This window comes from Podarcis melisellensis (genome assembly GCF_964234715.1).
Source record: "Podarcis melisellensis genome assembly, chromosome: 17".
Taxonomy (NCBI): Eukaryota; Metazoa; Chordata; class Lepidosauria; order Squamata; family Lacertidae; genus Podarcis; species Podarcis melisellensis.
The window spans coordinates 3,227,242-3,241,261 of record NC_138534.1 but is presented as its reverse complement, the minus strand read 5'-3'; the positions used below and the strand labels follow the sequence as shown (position 1 = coordinate 3,241,261).

At 47.4% G+C, this 14,020-nt stretch overlaps 1 protein-coding gene across 10 annotated transcripts in view; it reads right to left on the bottom strand.

Moving 5' to 3' along the window:
* The window catches only part of L1CAM (L1 cell adhesion molecule), a 99,086-nt gene that overhangs the window by 50,689 nt on the left and 34,377 nt on the right, over positions 1-14,020 (bottom strand). For 8 of the 10 annotated variants that reach the window (XM_081893786.1, XM_081893789.1, XM_081893790.1 and 5 more), the window contains exons 3-6: positions 6,126-6,140; positions 5,758-5,863; positions 2,751-2,947; positions 219-341 (exon numbers count right to left, since the gene is read on the bottom strand). In XM_081893786.1, coding sequence (XP_081749912.1) covers positions 219-341; positions 2,751-2,947; positions 5,758-5,863; positions 6,126-6,140 — 441 coding nt within the window. The remainder of the gene's footprint in view (positions 1-218; positions 342-2,750; positions 2,948-5,757; positions 5,864-6,125; positions 6,141-14,020) is intronic. The other 2 variants (XM_081893792.1, XM_081893787.1) reach the window with 1 other exon arrangement.

Below are 14,020 nucleotides of genomic sequence, written 5' to 3'. Positions count from 1 at the left end.
TGTAATAAATATACATAGAAAAATACATAACTATAAAGGCATGTGTCCCAACATTATACTATCCGACAATGAGCCTATAACCCAAGCCTCTTCCTTCCTGAGTTGAGTAACCTAACTGCTCACCCTAAGAAGCAGGCCAACTGCTGGCAGACAGTAGTCCTCACCTTGGTCACCTTTGCCACATGATCACACCTGGAAGGGCAACCAGGGATACTCACTGTTGTTCAGCCAGTAGATTTTGGGTGGGACAGCACTTTCAGGTGGGTTGCAGGGTAAGACCGTATGGGTCCCTTCCTCCACTGCAATAGGTGCCACCTTCTCCTTTGGCCACTGTGGAGCACCTGGACAAAGACAGGAAGCAAGGGAGGAAACTGGGTGAGCAAGAGACAGCAAGTGGGGAAGACTCCAGAGAGATCAGCCGAGAAGCATCGCTTGCAAAGTCCTCTGGGTTCACTTCTTCACACATCCATTTCCTCTTTCCCTCTTACAGAAGACGTACATCCACAGGTCTTTGGGAGGAATTCTGCACCACACTATTCCATTTGTTCCACCAGAACAAACATTTCAGCTTGTGCAATGGAGCCATCTCCCTCCTACCCCCTCCAATGCTGCTCTGGGGGGTTCTGCTTGGAGGAGTGAGGTGTGAATGGGGGTAGGAAGCAGGGAGAGTTTCACTGTACTAGTGGGACGTGTCCTGGTTCCTGCTAGCACACCTACTTAGATGAACCTGGCCCTCTGAATATTATTCAGTGACTGGAAATGCCTCTCAGGGCCAAGAGCTCTGGGAACCGGCAGGAGATATGCAGCCCAGAGCACATAGCACTAAAAGGGGGGCGGTCCTGGGTTCCTGCTCTGTATCCTCAAAATATCCATGTGAAAACAAGGGTGGGGAAATGCAGAGACAGAAGAGATTAAAAGAAAGAGGGTCTTGAGGGAGTATTTTCTAGGATTGGAGGAAAAGTGCTGTCCTAGAAGTGATTTGTGCTGCAAAAGAGGCAGAGGCGCTTTTATTAAAAAGGACCTTGGACTGAGGGCAGAATGGGCTTGGGTTGCTTTATCCATAATGCACCACCCCCTCCCAAAAAACCCCCATCCTTCTTTCCTAGGGAGAGGCAATAAGATTGCCACCTACTATACTGCCTTGATCAGTGATGTGTGCAGATCCTCTTACTGCACTGGCTGCTGAAGTTCAGCATTAGGTGGGCAGAGATTCATTCATCAAGTCCTGAATATCTGCAGTCTCTCACTTGTGTTATTGGGGAGGAGAGGGATTTTCCAATCCGCCCAACACACACATACACTGATGCACAGAACAGCTCCAGCATGTGTTTTATGAAAGCAGATGCATGACAAGGCATGATGGTGTTTGGCCTTGCCTACTCACAAGTAGCAGCTAATGAAGTAGAGCTAAAAGAGGGAAACACTGCTGCAATGCCCCAGAAGAGGGCAGGGGTGGCAGAATCTGCCAGAAGAGGAGGAGGAGGGTCCCGGGAGAGGAGGAGGAGAGAGTTGGGCAGTGATGGGGAAGAGGGTCGCTGGGCACTTGCAAGCGCAGGCTTCTCACTTGGGACAAGTACCGTGCAACTTTAAAGGTAGAATGGGAGGGGGTGTCAAGGGCTGGGACAACATATTTGGTTATGTCCAGCCATGGATGCTGGAACTCTGCTTATGAACCCATGAACTGTGCCTCCTATACTGCACATCAGTTGAGGCTGAGGCTGTGTGCTGATTTTATCAATAAAGCTATTGGGATTTCCCAAGCCAAGAATCTGAGGGGCTTTCATATGAGGGCGGAAGCCAGGGCACACTGAAGAATGTAGGGGAGCATGGATTTACCTGGCCTCTGAGGTTGTGGCTTGTGTAAGGCCTGTGATTTGACCTTCCTGGCTCATAGTTCACTCTCAAAAACCACTGAATTCACAACAAAAGCAGCAATAATAATATGCAGTAAAGGGCAAGTGGATTTTCTTTTGGGATTTTTAGTAAAGGTAAAGGAAAAACAATCAGAAGGTTCCAGTTCTGGAATACAGAAGAGAATGTTAACAGACTGTAAAATTTCCCTTCCTCTTAAAAATTTGTCACCGCCACCATTAAAAAGAAAAAAGGCCCATTTTTGGTGTCAGTTCTCTTTTGTGGTTACAGTCAGGATCAATAATGTGTCTCCTCTCCCCCCTGCACCCCCCCCCCCGCTTCCCCCCACACTTTTGTTTTAACTCCTTCCCTGGCAGGCATGGGGAGGGCGAGGCCAAGCCAGAGGGTGGGGGAGGGGCCCACAGAGGTGCTGATGGAGAGGACTGGCAATTACATCACCCCGACACCATGAATCCATGGCAACAGTTTCCATGGAAACAAGAGCAACTGGCTGCACTCCAGGGAGTCCAGGCAGGTAAAAGGGGAGGTGGGAGGGGGAAGAAGCCGGGGATATACATTTATTGTGAGGGGGAGGGGAGAAATTTATTACTCAGATAACTGGCGGGGGTGTGTGTGCGTGTATGGCAGCATACATGAGTGTGTGCGTATGCGCAGAGCTGCAGTCGCAGTCATTGTGTGGCAGAAATGAGCAACATCAGCCAAGCCTGGGCCAGGCATAGGGTGGGTGTGTATGGTGTGCAGCTGAAGGTGTGATGTGGGGAAGGACTGGCGGACGTCCCCATGCAAGGGGATAGGGTGAGGCTGAAGCAGGGACACCATGCTGGGCGAGACTGAGGGGCACCGAGCGAGGGTGGGTGGGTGGGTGCGTGGGCACTCACTCTCAGCTATAATTTGGCTTTCGGAGCTCATGGCAGTGCCCAGAATGTTGCTGGCATAACAGCGATATCTCCCGTGGAACCTGGTAGGCGTATTCCCATTGTTTGTCGTGATGTTCAGGGTCCCTCTGCCGCTCCATTGCATCATCCCCGGCACCTGTTCAGGATCAAATTCGCGCCCATCCCTGGTCCACCGGAACCTGCCAAGTAGAGAAGGTGCATCAAGAATGAAAGGGAGACCATGCTGGACACAAGAGGCTGCTGCACAGATCAGGAATGCAACGGGCATCTCTTTAGGCAGGAATTTGGGAGATACACATGGGAGGGAGCTGGAATCATTTTCACAGAAAGATCACTTCTAAGGCTTGCAGCTGGCAGGAAAGCCTTCTAAAGAGGGAGATATATGCAGAAAATTTGGGGTGCAATGCAACAGGGCCAGAGGGAGGGTGTTTCTTTTAGGAGATGGTCAGGGATGAGCCCATGTAAAACCAGTATGCACCGGTAGGGGGAGGTGAGACTGAGGAAGCAATGGTGGGAATGGATGGTTATGGGAATGGAAGGCAGAGGGACAATAATTTCTCTCATATTCACAAGAGCTGAGCTGAAGGCAAGGAAGCAGATTAGGAGCTGAGCAAAGGTCAGAGGAAGGTGAGGAACATTACTGGAGCAGCATAAGAGGGAATAAAAGAGATATTAGGAACAGAGTGGAGCTGCGCTTGGAGCACTATGCAATATCCAGTCTCATAAGCACTGGAGAGACCAGATCCTACGGTGGGAGGTGGAAACCCAGGGCTGAATGCATTCTGGCTTAGAAATAGCCAAGTATGGTGCTCAAAAATGCAATTCCTAGGAACAGAATTTCTACAAATATACACTCTTATGCATACATCATTTCTATTTTAATTCTTTATTAGGAATTTGAGTCTTGGCAAAATTTGGAATTTTGTTTTTTTATTCAGAACACTGTAGCTCAGAGGGTTGAGGGGATATGTCAATTACACTTTCTCTCATTTTCTCATTTTTTCTAAACCTAGGTTTAGCTTGCCAAATTTACACATAAATGAGCAGGGTGGTATTCTTAAAAAAACATTCTTATGAATATTTGACAGCATTGTAGTGCTCCTTTTCCTAAAATACACATTTCTGCAAGCAATTTCCACTGATATGTTGCATGTCTGTATGTTATTTTATACATCCATTTTTATGCACACCTTTTCCCCAATATGTACACTTTTTTGTTGGAGAACTGCAACTCAAAATTCAGATACATATGAATTTTGAAGGAATTTCAGTTCATTTGTTGTTTCAGGAAATGTAAATTTGGCAAATTTGCAAACATGCAAACTAAACTGAATTCCCCACCCCCATCCCTAGCAAGTATAGAAGATCTGATATCTGCAAGCGGGTGACCAAAAGTATAATTGTTTACATGGCTAGCAATTCAGCAGTCAAGATCAAATATTGTACCTTGTGAAGAACACTGAGAAACACAGAGCAAAATGCATACATACTGTATCTACTCAGACATAAGTACTGTTGAGTTCACTGGGTGACTAGGGCTTACTCCCTAGTAAATGCATATGGGACTGCAGCCTTAGACTGCTGCAAAATACAATGGTTAGATTTGCTGGTTAGCACTAGCCACTGAGACCACATCTTGCTAGTATTCAGACAGCTGCAATGGTTCCCTATCAATTTCTGGGACAACCAAAAGTGTTCGTTTTAAACCTTTAAGGCCCTTCTTAGCTTAGTTAGAATTGAGGTATACAAAAGCCTGCCTCTTTCTGTATGAATACGCCTGAGTATTAAAAACATTCTCTGAGGTTCCTTTCTGGCTGCATCCCCCCGCCCCAAGAAAACACACACAGAGTGTGTGAATAATAGAGAGGAAAGTAGGTGAGCTCTTAATGAAATCCCCACCCCCTGACTGCTACCTAATTTTAGCCAAAAAATTTTTTTTTAAATCCCCTGATAGCTTTCTAGAAACAGTAGCTAAGTGGCTTGCCTAAGACCACCTAGTGACTTCTTAGTGCAGAGTGGAGAGAGACCTGAATCAGGGACTCTGGTTCACAGCCCAATCTTGAAGTCTCTACACAAAAGGTGCAAATTAAAAACACAAAATTGCAAAGCAATCCAAACATCTAGCTTGCAGGCTTCCCAAATTATTCCCTACTTTGCCTCCTGCCTCCTTATAATCAATCAATGCAGGGGGCGGGGGGGGGCAGCAGTTCATCCATGTCTCTGTATCCTGGGCGACTGGAGGCAGAGATGGCTTGGGGCCAGCTCCTCTGCAGGTGGGTGCTCCTTACACTTAGCACGCCCCCACCGTGTTTCCTTCCCAGTGTAAGATGCAGCAGGCATCAAGCAAAGGAGGAAAATGTGCCTCAGAGCTAAACTCAGAGTGACGCGGAAGATCTGAAATCAGATCTCCTGACATCTTTGACTTGGTTTAAAACCAGCGCTGGTAGTGATGGGGGCGGGGGGGGGGGGCAAAATGAGAATGAAGAGGCAGCGCTGGGACCTAACCTTTTCTTCCCGTGCTGAATCCTCAGCCCTGAACCTATGATTATCAAAGCAACACAAGTGCCTGTCTTGTCTCTAAGAGCTGCCTGAGAAGGGGGAGCAATTTCAACCAGGGAAACATCCTGGATGGAAAAGGTTCGCTCTCCCTCCCCCCCCCCCAGCAACACAACACAGCACCAGTCCAATCTGATCCCTGAAACCTCTCCCCACCATGACTGCTTTTCAAAAACAGAAAGAGAAATCATTAGATCCAGTGAGAGATCTTCCACATCCTATCTGGTAAGGTCACATTCACACCATAAATTTAAAGCACATTAAATTCGCATGGCTTCCCCCAAAGAATCCTGGGAACTACAGTGTGTTAAGAGGGCTGGGAACTGTAGCTCTGTGAGGAAGTAAACTACAATTCCCTTTAAATGTATAGTGCAGATATCAGTGCACCAACCTAAAGACAAAGCATTTTGGAGGCTATTTTTGTCATACTTACTTCACTGGGGGATTCCCGGTGGCCTCACATTTCAGGGTGGCCTCGTCATTTGGGAAAATAACAATCTTCTTATCTGGCTGCTCCGTGAATTCAGGTGGCTGTAGTACTGGAAAACCAAGGTGGGAGCAAGAATCAGCAACCAGGACCCCTAAGATGGAAAGGGCCACCCTTTGAAGCCCCCCACCTCCCCCCGCCCTGGACAGATTACAATAAAACGGTTATACCTTGCACAAAGATATAAGAGGACAGTGTCGGTCAGATTCAGAACCCCTCCCCAACAATGCAATCACACGGACTGGCCCTTCACCTTGTCCTGCTCTCGCCCTGCAGCCAGACACACACTCACACAACATTTCATGAAGACTCACAGTTTGTCCGGTCAACTGCGCCAGCCAGGAAGCAACAGAAGAAAGAGAGAAAGGGAGAAATAAGTGTTTGTTAGTGGCCATTTCACAGAATCACTGCACAGCATGGAAATAAAACATGCAATTTTTCGTGCAAGATGGGGAAAGCGGGGGGAGCACAATCAGAGCATAGGTATGCAAAAGGAGTGTGTTTGAGGCAGGAGGCATACAAGGTGAAATTGGAGTATACAAGACAGGGGAGTGTACAAGATGAAATTCTGCAGGACAGGACAGGCAAACATGGGACAATCAGGGACAATCAGGTGCCTGTCTGCAGTCTGAGTGCTCGGGGTGGACAATGGTCATCAGTCTGCACATTAGGGGGCGCCACTGTGTGCTTTGACTGGATTTGTGTGTGTCCTAGAGAGTGAGGTAGTTTGTGGCTAGAGAGTGTGAGAGGAGCTGCTGTGCAGAGCAGCAGGTATGCAACTATGTGACACAAGTCATGAATGAGTGAGGCGCTCCATGGGGAGCAGGAGAGCGGCAGGCAATTCATGGGGCAAAAGAACTCCTCCCGATGGCCTATTTGTTCGGCATTCATCCTGATCTGCTTGCAAAAAGCTTAGGCAGCAGTTAGATTATAGCCAGTCTTTATTGGGCATTTGTTCTGATCTGCAGGGATACGGCCTGCATTCATCCTGATTTGCTTTCAGGGTGTTCTCATGAGTCGTGCATTCATCTCATGCTTTCCAAAGCATTTACCTGTCACTTTCCAACTTATAAAAATTCAGGTTCTTTTTTTTATGTGGATTTCTTGCACTTGGGTGCTTCAGGTTTAAAACATGCAAATCTAAATTTGCAGTATGTGCCTGAATTCCTCCCATCAAAATAGTGCGAGTTTGGAGGCACCCAAAATGTACAGGCTGGATCATGGGTAGGCAAACTAAGGCTCAAGGGCCGGATCCGGCCCAATCGCCTAAATCTGGCCCGTGGACGGTCCAGGAAACAGCATGTTTTTACATGGGTAGAATGTGTGCTTTTATTTAAAATGCATCTCTGGGTTATTTGTGGGGCATAGGAATTCGTTCATCCCCCCCCCCCCAAATATAGTCCAGCCGCCCACAAGGTCTGAGGGACAGTGGACCGGCCACCTGCTGAAAAAGTTTGCTGACCACAGGCTGGATTAATAAGGTCCAATGTGAATAAAACATCCTCTCTATCTTGCAGATGGTGAACAAACATCATCAAGTCATACCCACCAACCAGAATGAAAGCAGTACAGTGGTACCTTGGTTTTAGAACAGCTCAGTTTATGAGCATCTTGGAAATAAAATGGTGCAAACCCGGAAGTAGGTGCTCTGGTTTGTGAACTTTGCCTTGGAGGCAGATCATGTTCCACTTACTGTTGAGTGTGCTCCGTTTGTAAATTGAGTCCCCTGCTGCTAATCAGAGGCTTCATGTTGAGTCTGTCAGCTGTTGAGCCCCGAGCACCATGCAACAAAGAGGTGATATTTGGAGCTTCTGTTTTTGCTATTTTTTGTGTTTTTGATTGTGTGGCTTTTTCGCTTTTTGACTGTGACTTGTTCTTCGTTTTATGGGACTGACTTGTGACTGTGGCTTGTGGCTCCGTTTTTGTGACTGTGTGGAACCCAGTTCAGCTACTGATTGATTGATTGATTGATTGATTGTGTGACTGAAGAAATGGATAAAAGTCCCCCATCCAAACAATGACAATCATCAGTTCACGTAAGAAACATTAATTTTTATTTTTATAATCTACAATACTGTCTTATTTATTTTATAGTACTGTACATTATTGCTTTCATTTTATGGATCAATGGTCTCGTTAGATAGTAAATTTCATGTTAAATTGCTGTTTTAGGGGTTGTTTTTTAAAGTCTGGAACGGATTAATCCATTTTGCATTACTTTCTATGGGAAAGCACACCTTGGTTTTAGAACGCTTTGGTTTTGGAACACACTTCTGGAACAGATTAAGTTTGGGAACAAAGGTACCACTGTATTTTGTTTTGCATCTTGATCTGGCACAGTCAGAGATCTGTAAAGAGTTGGAATTTCAGGATGCGGGAGCTAGACTAGACTAGGTTATTAAGTGGAGGTTGGATGGTCATCTGTCATGGATGCTTTAGTTCAGATTCCTGCATTGCAGAGGGTTGGACTAGGTGACCCTGGGGTCTCTTCTATTCTTCTTCTGTGAGCAGGCTGCTGGGCTCTCCCAGTTCACTTCTCAAGTTCTTTCTTCTGAGGACACAGTGCTGGTCGGCTTCTGTTCTCCATTTGGGGCACAACACAGTGTGACTCATAGGAGGGGCTATGTGGGATGGGGGTGGCAGGAGCAGTTGTATAAAGGATCCTGCTTTGGGGCATCTGGGTAGATTGAATGCCATTCTGGAACCATTTTGGAGAGCCAAATGGGAAATGGAGAGTGAACCAGGAGGTATCATGTTTGAAGAAGACTGGGGGGTGGTATGTGTGAAGGTGCACATGCAGAACAGCAAAAGCATGTGTGGGACTGGATATAGTTCATCCACTCCTGCAGGCATTTAAAATACATTTAAAACACTTTCCCCAAAGAATATTAGGAACTGTAGCTTGTTAAAGATGCTGGAAACTGTAGCTCTGTGAAGGGTAAACTACAATTCCCAGGGGAAGTTATGCACTTAAAATGTATGGTGTGTACGCAGCCTGCATATATCTATATAGCTATCAGATGGCTGATGGGACATAAAAGCCCCTTACAACTTTCCAGTTCTAAGATTATATGAAGACGGAAATCTGCCTTTTACCAAATCAGAGCAACTTGTCCCGTATTCTCTCTACACTGACTGGCAGCAACTCCCCAGGGTTTCAGGCAGGGTCCTTTGTCCGTCTTACCTGGAGATGCTGGGTACTGAAACCAGGACCTTCTGCATACAAACCAGGGGCTCCACCATTGAGCAATGACTCCTCCCTTTCCTTCCCCAGTGGTCAACCAGCACTGATTGGCTGCTCTTTCTCCCTGCATAGTTGGCTTCCCACTTTTGGAGGGGGCGGTAGCTGCTTCTTCTTCCCCTGGCTACAGAACCCAGCTGTGTGGCTAGCCAGCTGTAACACTAACCACAGACCCTCCAAGTGCCCCTATTTTCCAGGGACAGTCCCTGAATTACAGAAGCTGTCCCTGTTTGCGATTTGATCCTGGAATATCCTGCTTTTCCTTAGAACATCCCTATTTTCGTTGGAGAAATATTAGAGGGTATGAAGGCAGCCCAGTACAGGGAATTTTTTTTCATGTTTAATGTTTTATTATGTTGTATATATGTTGGAAGCCGCCCAGAGTGGCTGGGGCAACCCAGTCAGATGGGTGGGGTATAAATAATAAAATTATTATTATTATAGAATGGAACATCCCTATTTTCATCAGAGAAATGTTGGAGGGCATGTGACTAGGATTGGCAACTGACCATATGACCTTCTCATATCTAATGGCAACTATATGCACAGAAAACATCAGGGGAAGCTTTTCATAGAATCACCTGCCAGTGGCTACAGATCAAGCTGTTGTTAAAAAGCACAGCTACCATGGATGGTTGGAAAAGTTGGCGATTTTACTGTGAGTGGGTGTTGTGTAGTTTTAAAAAAGTTTTTTGCAGATAAAATCGCTCAGATTCGGGAAGAAGTAGACTCCACCGTGGGAGCAGGGCCGGGGCGGGAGAGTGTTGTCTAGTCAAGTTGTGTGGGATCAATTCCAATCTGTTACCTCCGAGGATGTGGACAGGCTGCTTGGACGAGTGAAACCAACCACCTGTCTCCCGGATCCTTGCTCATCCTGGCTTATAAAAGCTAGCCGGGAAGGACTGGGCGATGGGCTTCATGGGGTGGTGAATGCTTCCCTCCGTGAGGGAGCCTTCCCAGACCCACTGAAAGAGGCGGTTATTAAACCGCTTCTTAAAAAACCATCTTTAGATGCGGCCACAATGGCCAACTATCGCCCAGTCTCAAATCTTCCATTCTTGGGCAAGGTGATAGAGCAAGCGGTTGCTGAACAACTCCAGGCACGCCTTCCAGTCGGGATTCAGGCCTCATCATGGGACTGAAACTGCCTTGGTCGCACTGGTTGATGATCTCCGGCGGGCTAGGGACAAAGGTGAGAGCTGTTTCCTAGTTCTGCTGGATCTCTCAGCGGCATTTGATACCATCGACCATAACATCCTTCTTGACTGTCTTGAGGGGCTGGGAGCTGGGGGCACTGTCATACAGTGGTTCCGCTCCTTCCTCCTGGGCCATGTTCAGAAAGTGGTGGGGGGAATGAGTGTTCAGACCCCTGGGCTCTCACTTGTGGGGTGCCTCAGGGTTCTGTCCTCTCCCCCATGCTTTTCAACATTTACATGCAGCCACTTGGAGAGATCATCAGAAGGTTTGGGCTGGGTGTTCATCAGTATGCGGATGATACCCAGCTCTACCTCTCTTTTAAATCAGAAGGCGGTGAAGGGCCTGTGTGAGTGCCTGGAGGCGGTTGGAGGATGGATGGCGGCTAACAGACTGAGGTTGAATCCTGATAAGACAGAAGTACTGTTTTTGGGGGACAGGAGGCGGGCAGGTGTGGAGGATTCCCTGGTCCTGAATGGGGTAACTGTGCCCCTGAAGGACCAGGTGCGCAGCCTGGGAGTCATTTTGGACTCACAGCTATCCATGGAGGCACAGGTCAAATCTGTATCCAGGGCAGCTGTTTACCAGCTCCATCTGGTATGTAGGCTGAGACCCTATCTGCCTGCAGACTGTCTTGCCAGAGTGGTGCATGCTCTGGTTATCTCCTGCTTGGACTACTGCAATGCGCTCTACGTGGGGCTACCTTTAATCCAGAACTACAACTAATCCAGAATGCGGCAGCTAGAGTGGTGACTGGGAGCGGCCGCCAAGATCATATAACACCAGTCTTGAAAGACCTACATTGGCTCCCAGTACGTTTCCGAGCACAATTCAAAGTGTTGGTGCTGACCTTTAAAGCCCTAAACGGCCTCGGTCCAGTATATCTGAAGGAGCGTCTCCACACCCATTGTTCTGCCCGGACACTGAGGTCCAGCTCCGAGGGCCTTCTGGTGGTTCCCTCACTGCGAGAGGCCAAGTTACAGGGAACCAGGCAGAGGGCCTTCTTGGTAGTGGCGCCCACCCTGTGGAACGCCCTCCCATCAGATGTGAAAGCGATAAATATCTACTTGGCATTCAGAAGACACCTGAAGGCAGCCCTGTTCAGGGAAGTTTTTAATATGTGACATTTTAGTGTATTTTTCATCTTTGTTGGAAGCCGCCCATAGTGGCTGGGGAAACCCAGCCAGATGGGCGGGGTACAAATAAATTATTATTATTATTATTATTATTATTATTATTATTATTATTATTAAACCACAACTAGTTCTGTAAATATCCATTCAAAGTTTAGACCAGGACTGTGGGGATCCTCCCAATATGCCATGGATCAGACAAAAAATCCAGCTCGCCTTCTGACTAGCTGGCTGCCTCCTTGCACCCCACCCCCACCCCGCTGCCAATTCCCTCAGTACAAGCTGAATTGATTCTTGGAGGAAGCGCACTGCCTCTGGTTGAGTCAGCGACAGGTTGGGAAGGGGCTCCAATCCAATTAGAGGAGGAATAGAGTCTCTTGGGATCCACTTGCCTGCTCATCCAGACATAAGGGGAGGTGGGAGAAGAGAGAGACAAACATGGGAGGGGGAGGGGAGAGGGCAGGAAGGAGCCAGAGTGGAAGGGAGAGACCCTGAGGCCTGATGGTGAGACTGGGGCAGCTGCAGGAGAGCTCATAGCCACTGGACAAGCGCTCCAAATTAAATCATGCAAACCGTAACTTCTTTTCAAAATGTTTGGCTCCAAAAGGCAATACATGTTCCCTCTACAAAGGGAAACAAGTGGGAAGGAAATGTTCAATATTATTAGAAAAACATGAGGCATTATTCCCTTCTTAGATGCCTGGGTTCCTAAAGGGATTGGGAAATGGATCCCAAGAGGAATTCTACTGTATCTATTACAAACAGCTAAAATTTTCACAGCAAGAGGTTAGCTTCAGAAAGAATCACCATATATAAAGTGTTAAAGTTTGCTAAATTCACTTAGTGCAAAATAGTTTAAGCCTGCAATCCTAAAAGCATTGACAAGAAAGCAAGTCCCACTGAAATGAGTAAACACTCTTAGGATTGTATTACATGTGCAATGGATTATTGATCAGTGCAGTCTGAATTTGTAAGCAAATGCTGAGAGTGTTGGTTAAGAAGATGAGGAACATCCATTCAGCTCAGATGGCTGATGCTTGGTTATTTAAAATGAATTGTTGTTATTTCTATATTGCCCTAAAACCAAAATTCACTGGGCTGTTTCCAATATAAAAGCACAAAATACATGCCATAATAACAAACAAAAACAGTACCCCCATATACAGATTGATCACATATAGCTCTGAACCTGATGACCCTCAGTTCCAAAGAGAGACAGGAGACTTTTCTAGAAACCGAGCCTGTGCTTTGCAACTCATTTGCAAAAGATCATTGCAAAACATACTGGCCTGGTATCATTGGGCTGCGGCCCAGCAGGAGTCTTGGACTGGGTCTCCCGTTGCTGGGGAAAGGATTCCACTTGGGAAGAACATGGCTGGAAGAACTGGAGAGACAGGTGCGCTGCATTGCTGGTGCCCCGCCATTCTGGCTGCCCCCACCCCCTCACCACACCCCCAATGATCCATCAATGCTATGGGTCCCACTAGCTCTGCTTGGGGCCCCAATGAAGCCCCCGATTGTAGCCATGATGCCCTGCGGATGGGTCAGGCTGAGGGCGAGGCAGCGGAAACTTGGGGGCAGCCGAGCCGTCCTGTCGACAACACACAGCAAGTGCACAACAAGGCGCTGATTGTTCAAACTGAAGCTCTGTGCCTTTCTTATGCACTCTGAAAACTTGATTAAATATCATGGAAATAAATAGCATTTTGGCACATTTGCCCCCTTTCTTTTCCAAGCATGCTCTACTTGAACGTTTCTGTTCTGTTCTGAATGAAATATATTAGACGTTTAGGTTTTAGGCTCTCCTAGCACAGAGCAATGCCATAAAACACCAGGAACTGCCTCAAACTGACACAGGCTGCTGGTTCATTTCGCTCAGACAAAAGGCTCCCGGGATCCAACTAGATGCACTACGAAGGACACTGGCCACGGTGCTAGAGCCCCAGCCCTGCATGCCTGAGGTCCCGGGTTCAATCCCCAGCATCTCCAGGGGGCTGAGAGAAGACTCCCTGATGGGAACTCTGGAGGGCTGCTGCCAAGGGCCAGACTCAGGAAAGGGCAGCTGCTCATGACAAGATTTGGCTTGCTGTGCTTCTTCTGGGTCAGGAGTACAGGGTGGGCTGGAAAGTGGGGGAGGAGCTTTAAGCCCTTGAGGTGGTCCTGCTGCGGACTCTGCCCCCTCATGTCAGCACCAACGGCAAAGAGCAGACATTGGGGAAAGGGGGCTGATCCAAATGGGACCTGTGCAAGGGCAAAGGTTAAAACCCTCTTCCTTCCACATAACATACCCCAGGGCAGATCAGCCCCTCCCCACTCATGCATGCCTGATACAGTGGTACCTCGGGTTACATATATTTCAGGTTACAGACTCCGCTAACCCAGAAATAGTGCTTCAGGTTAAGAACTATGCTTCAGGATGAGAACAGAAATCGTGCTCCGGCGGCACAGCAGCAGCAGGAGGCCCCATTAGCTAAAGTGGTGCTTCAGGTTAAGAACAGTTTCAGGTTAAGAATGGACCTCCGGAACAAATTAAGTACTTAACCTGAGGTACCACTGTATTTGTAAAGGAAAATCAAGCCTGCAAGGGTCAGCTCTGGTGATTAATGCTGCATCTAATGTCCCCCTTAGGCAAAGAAATTTC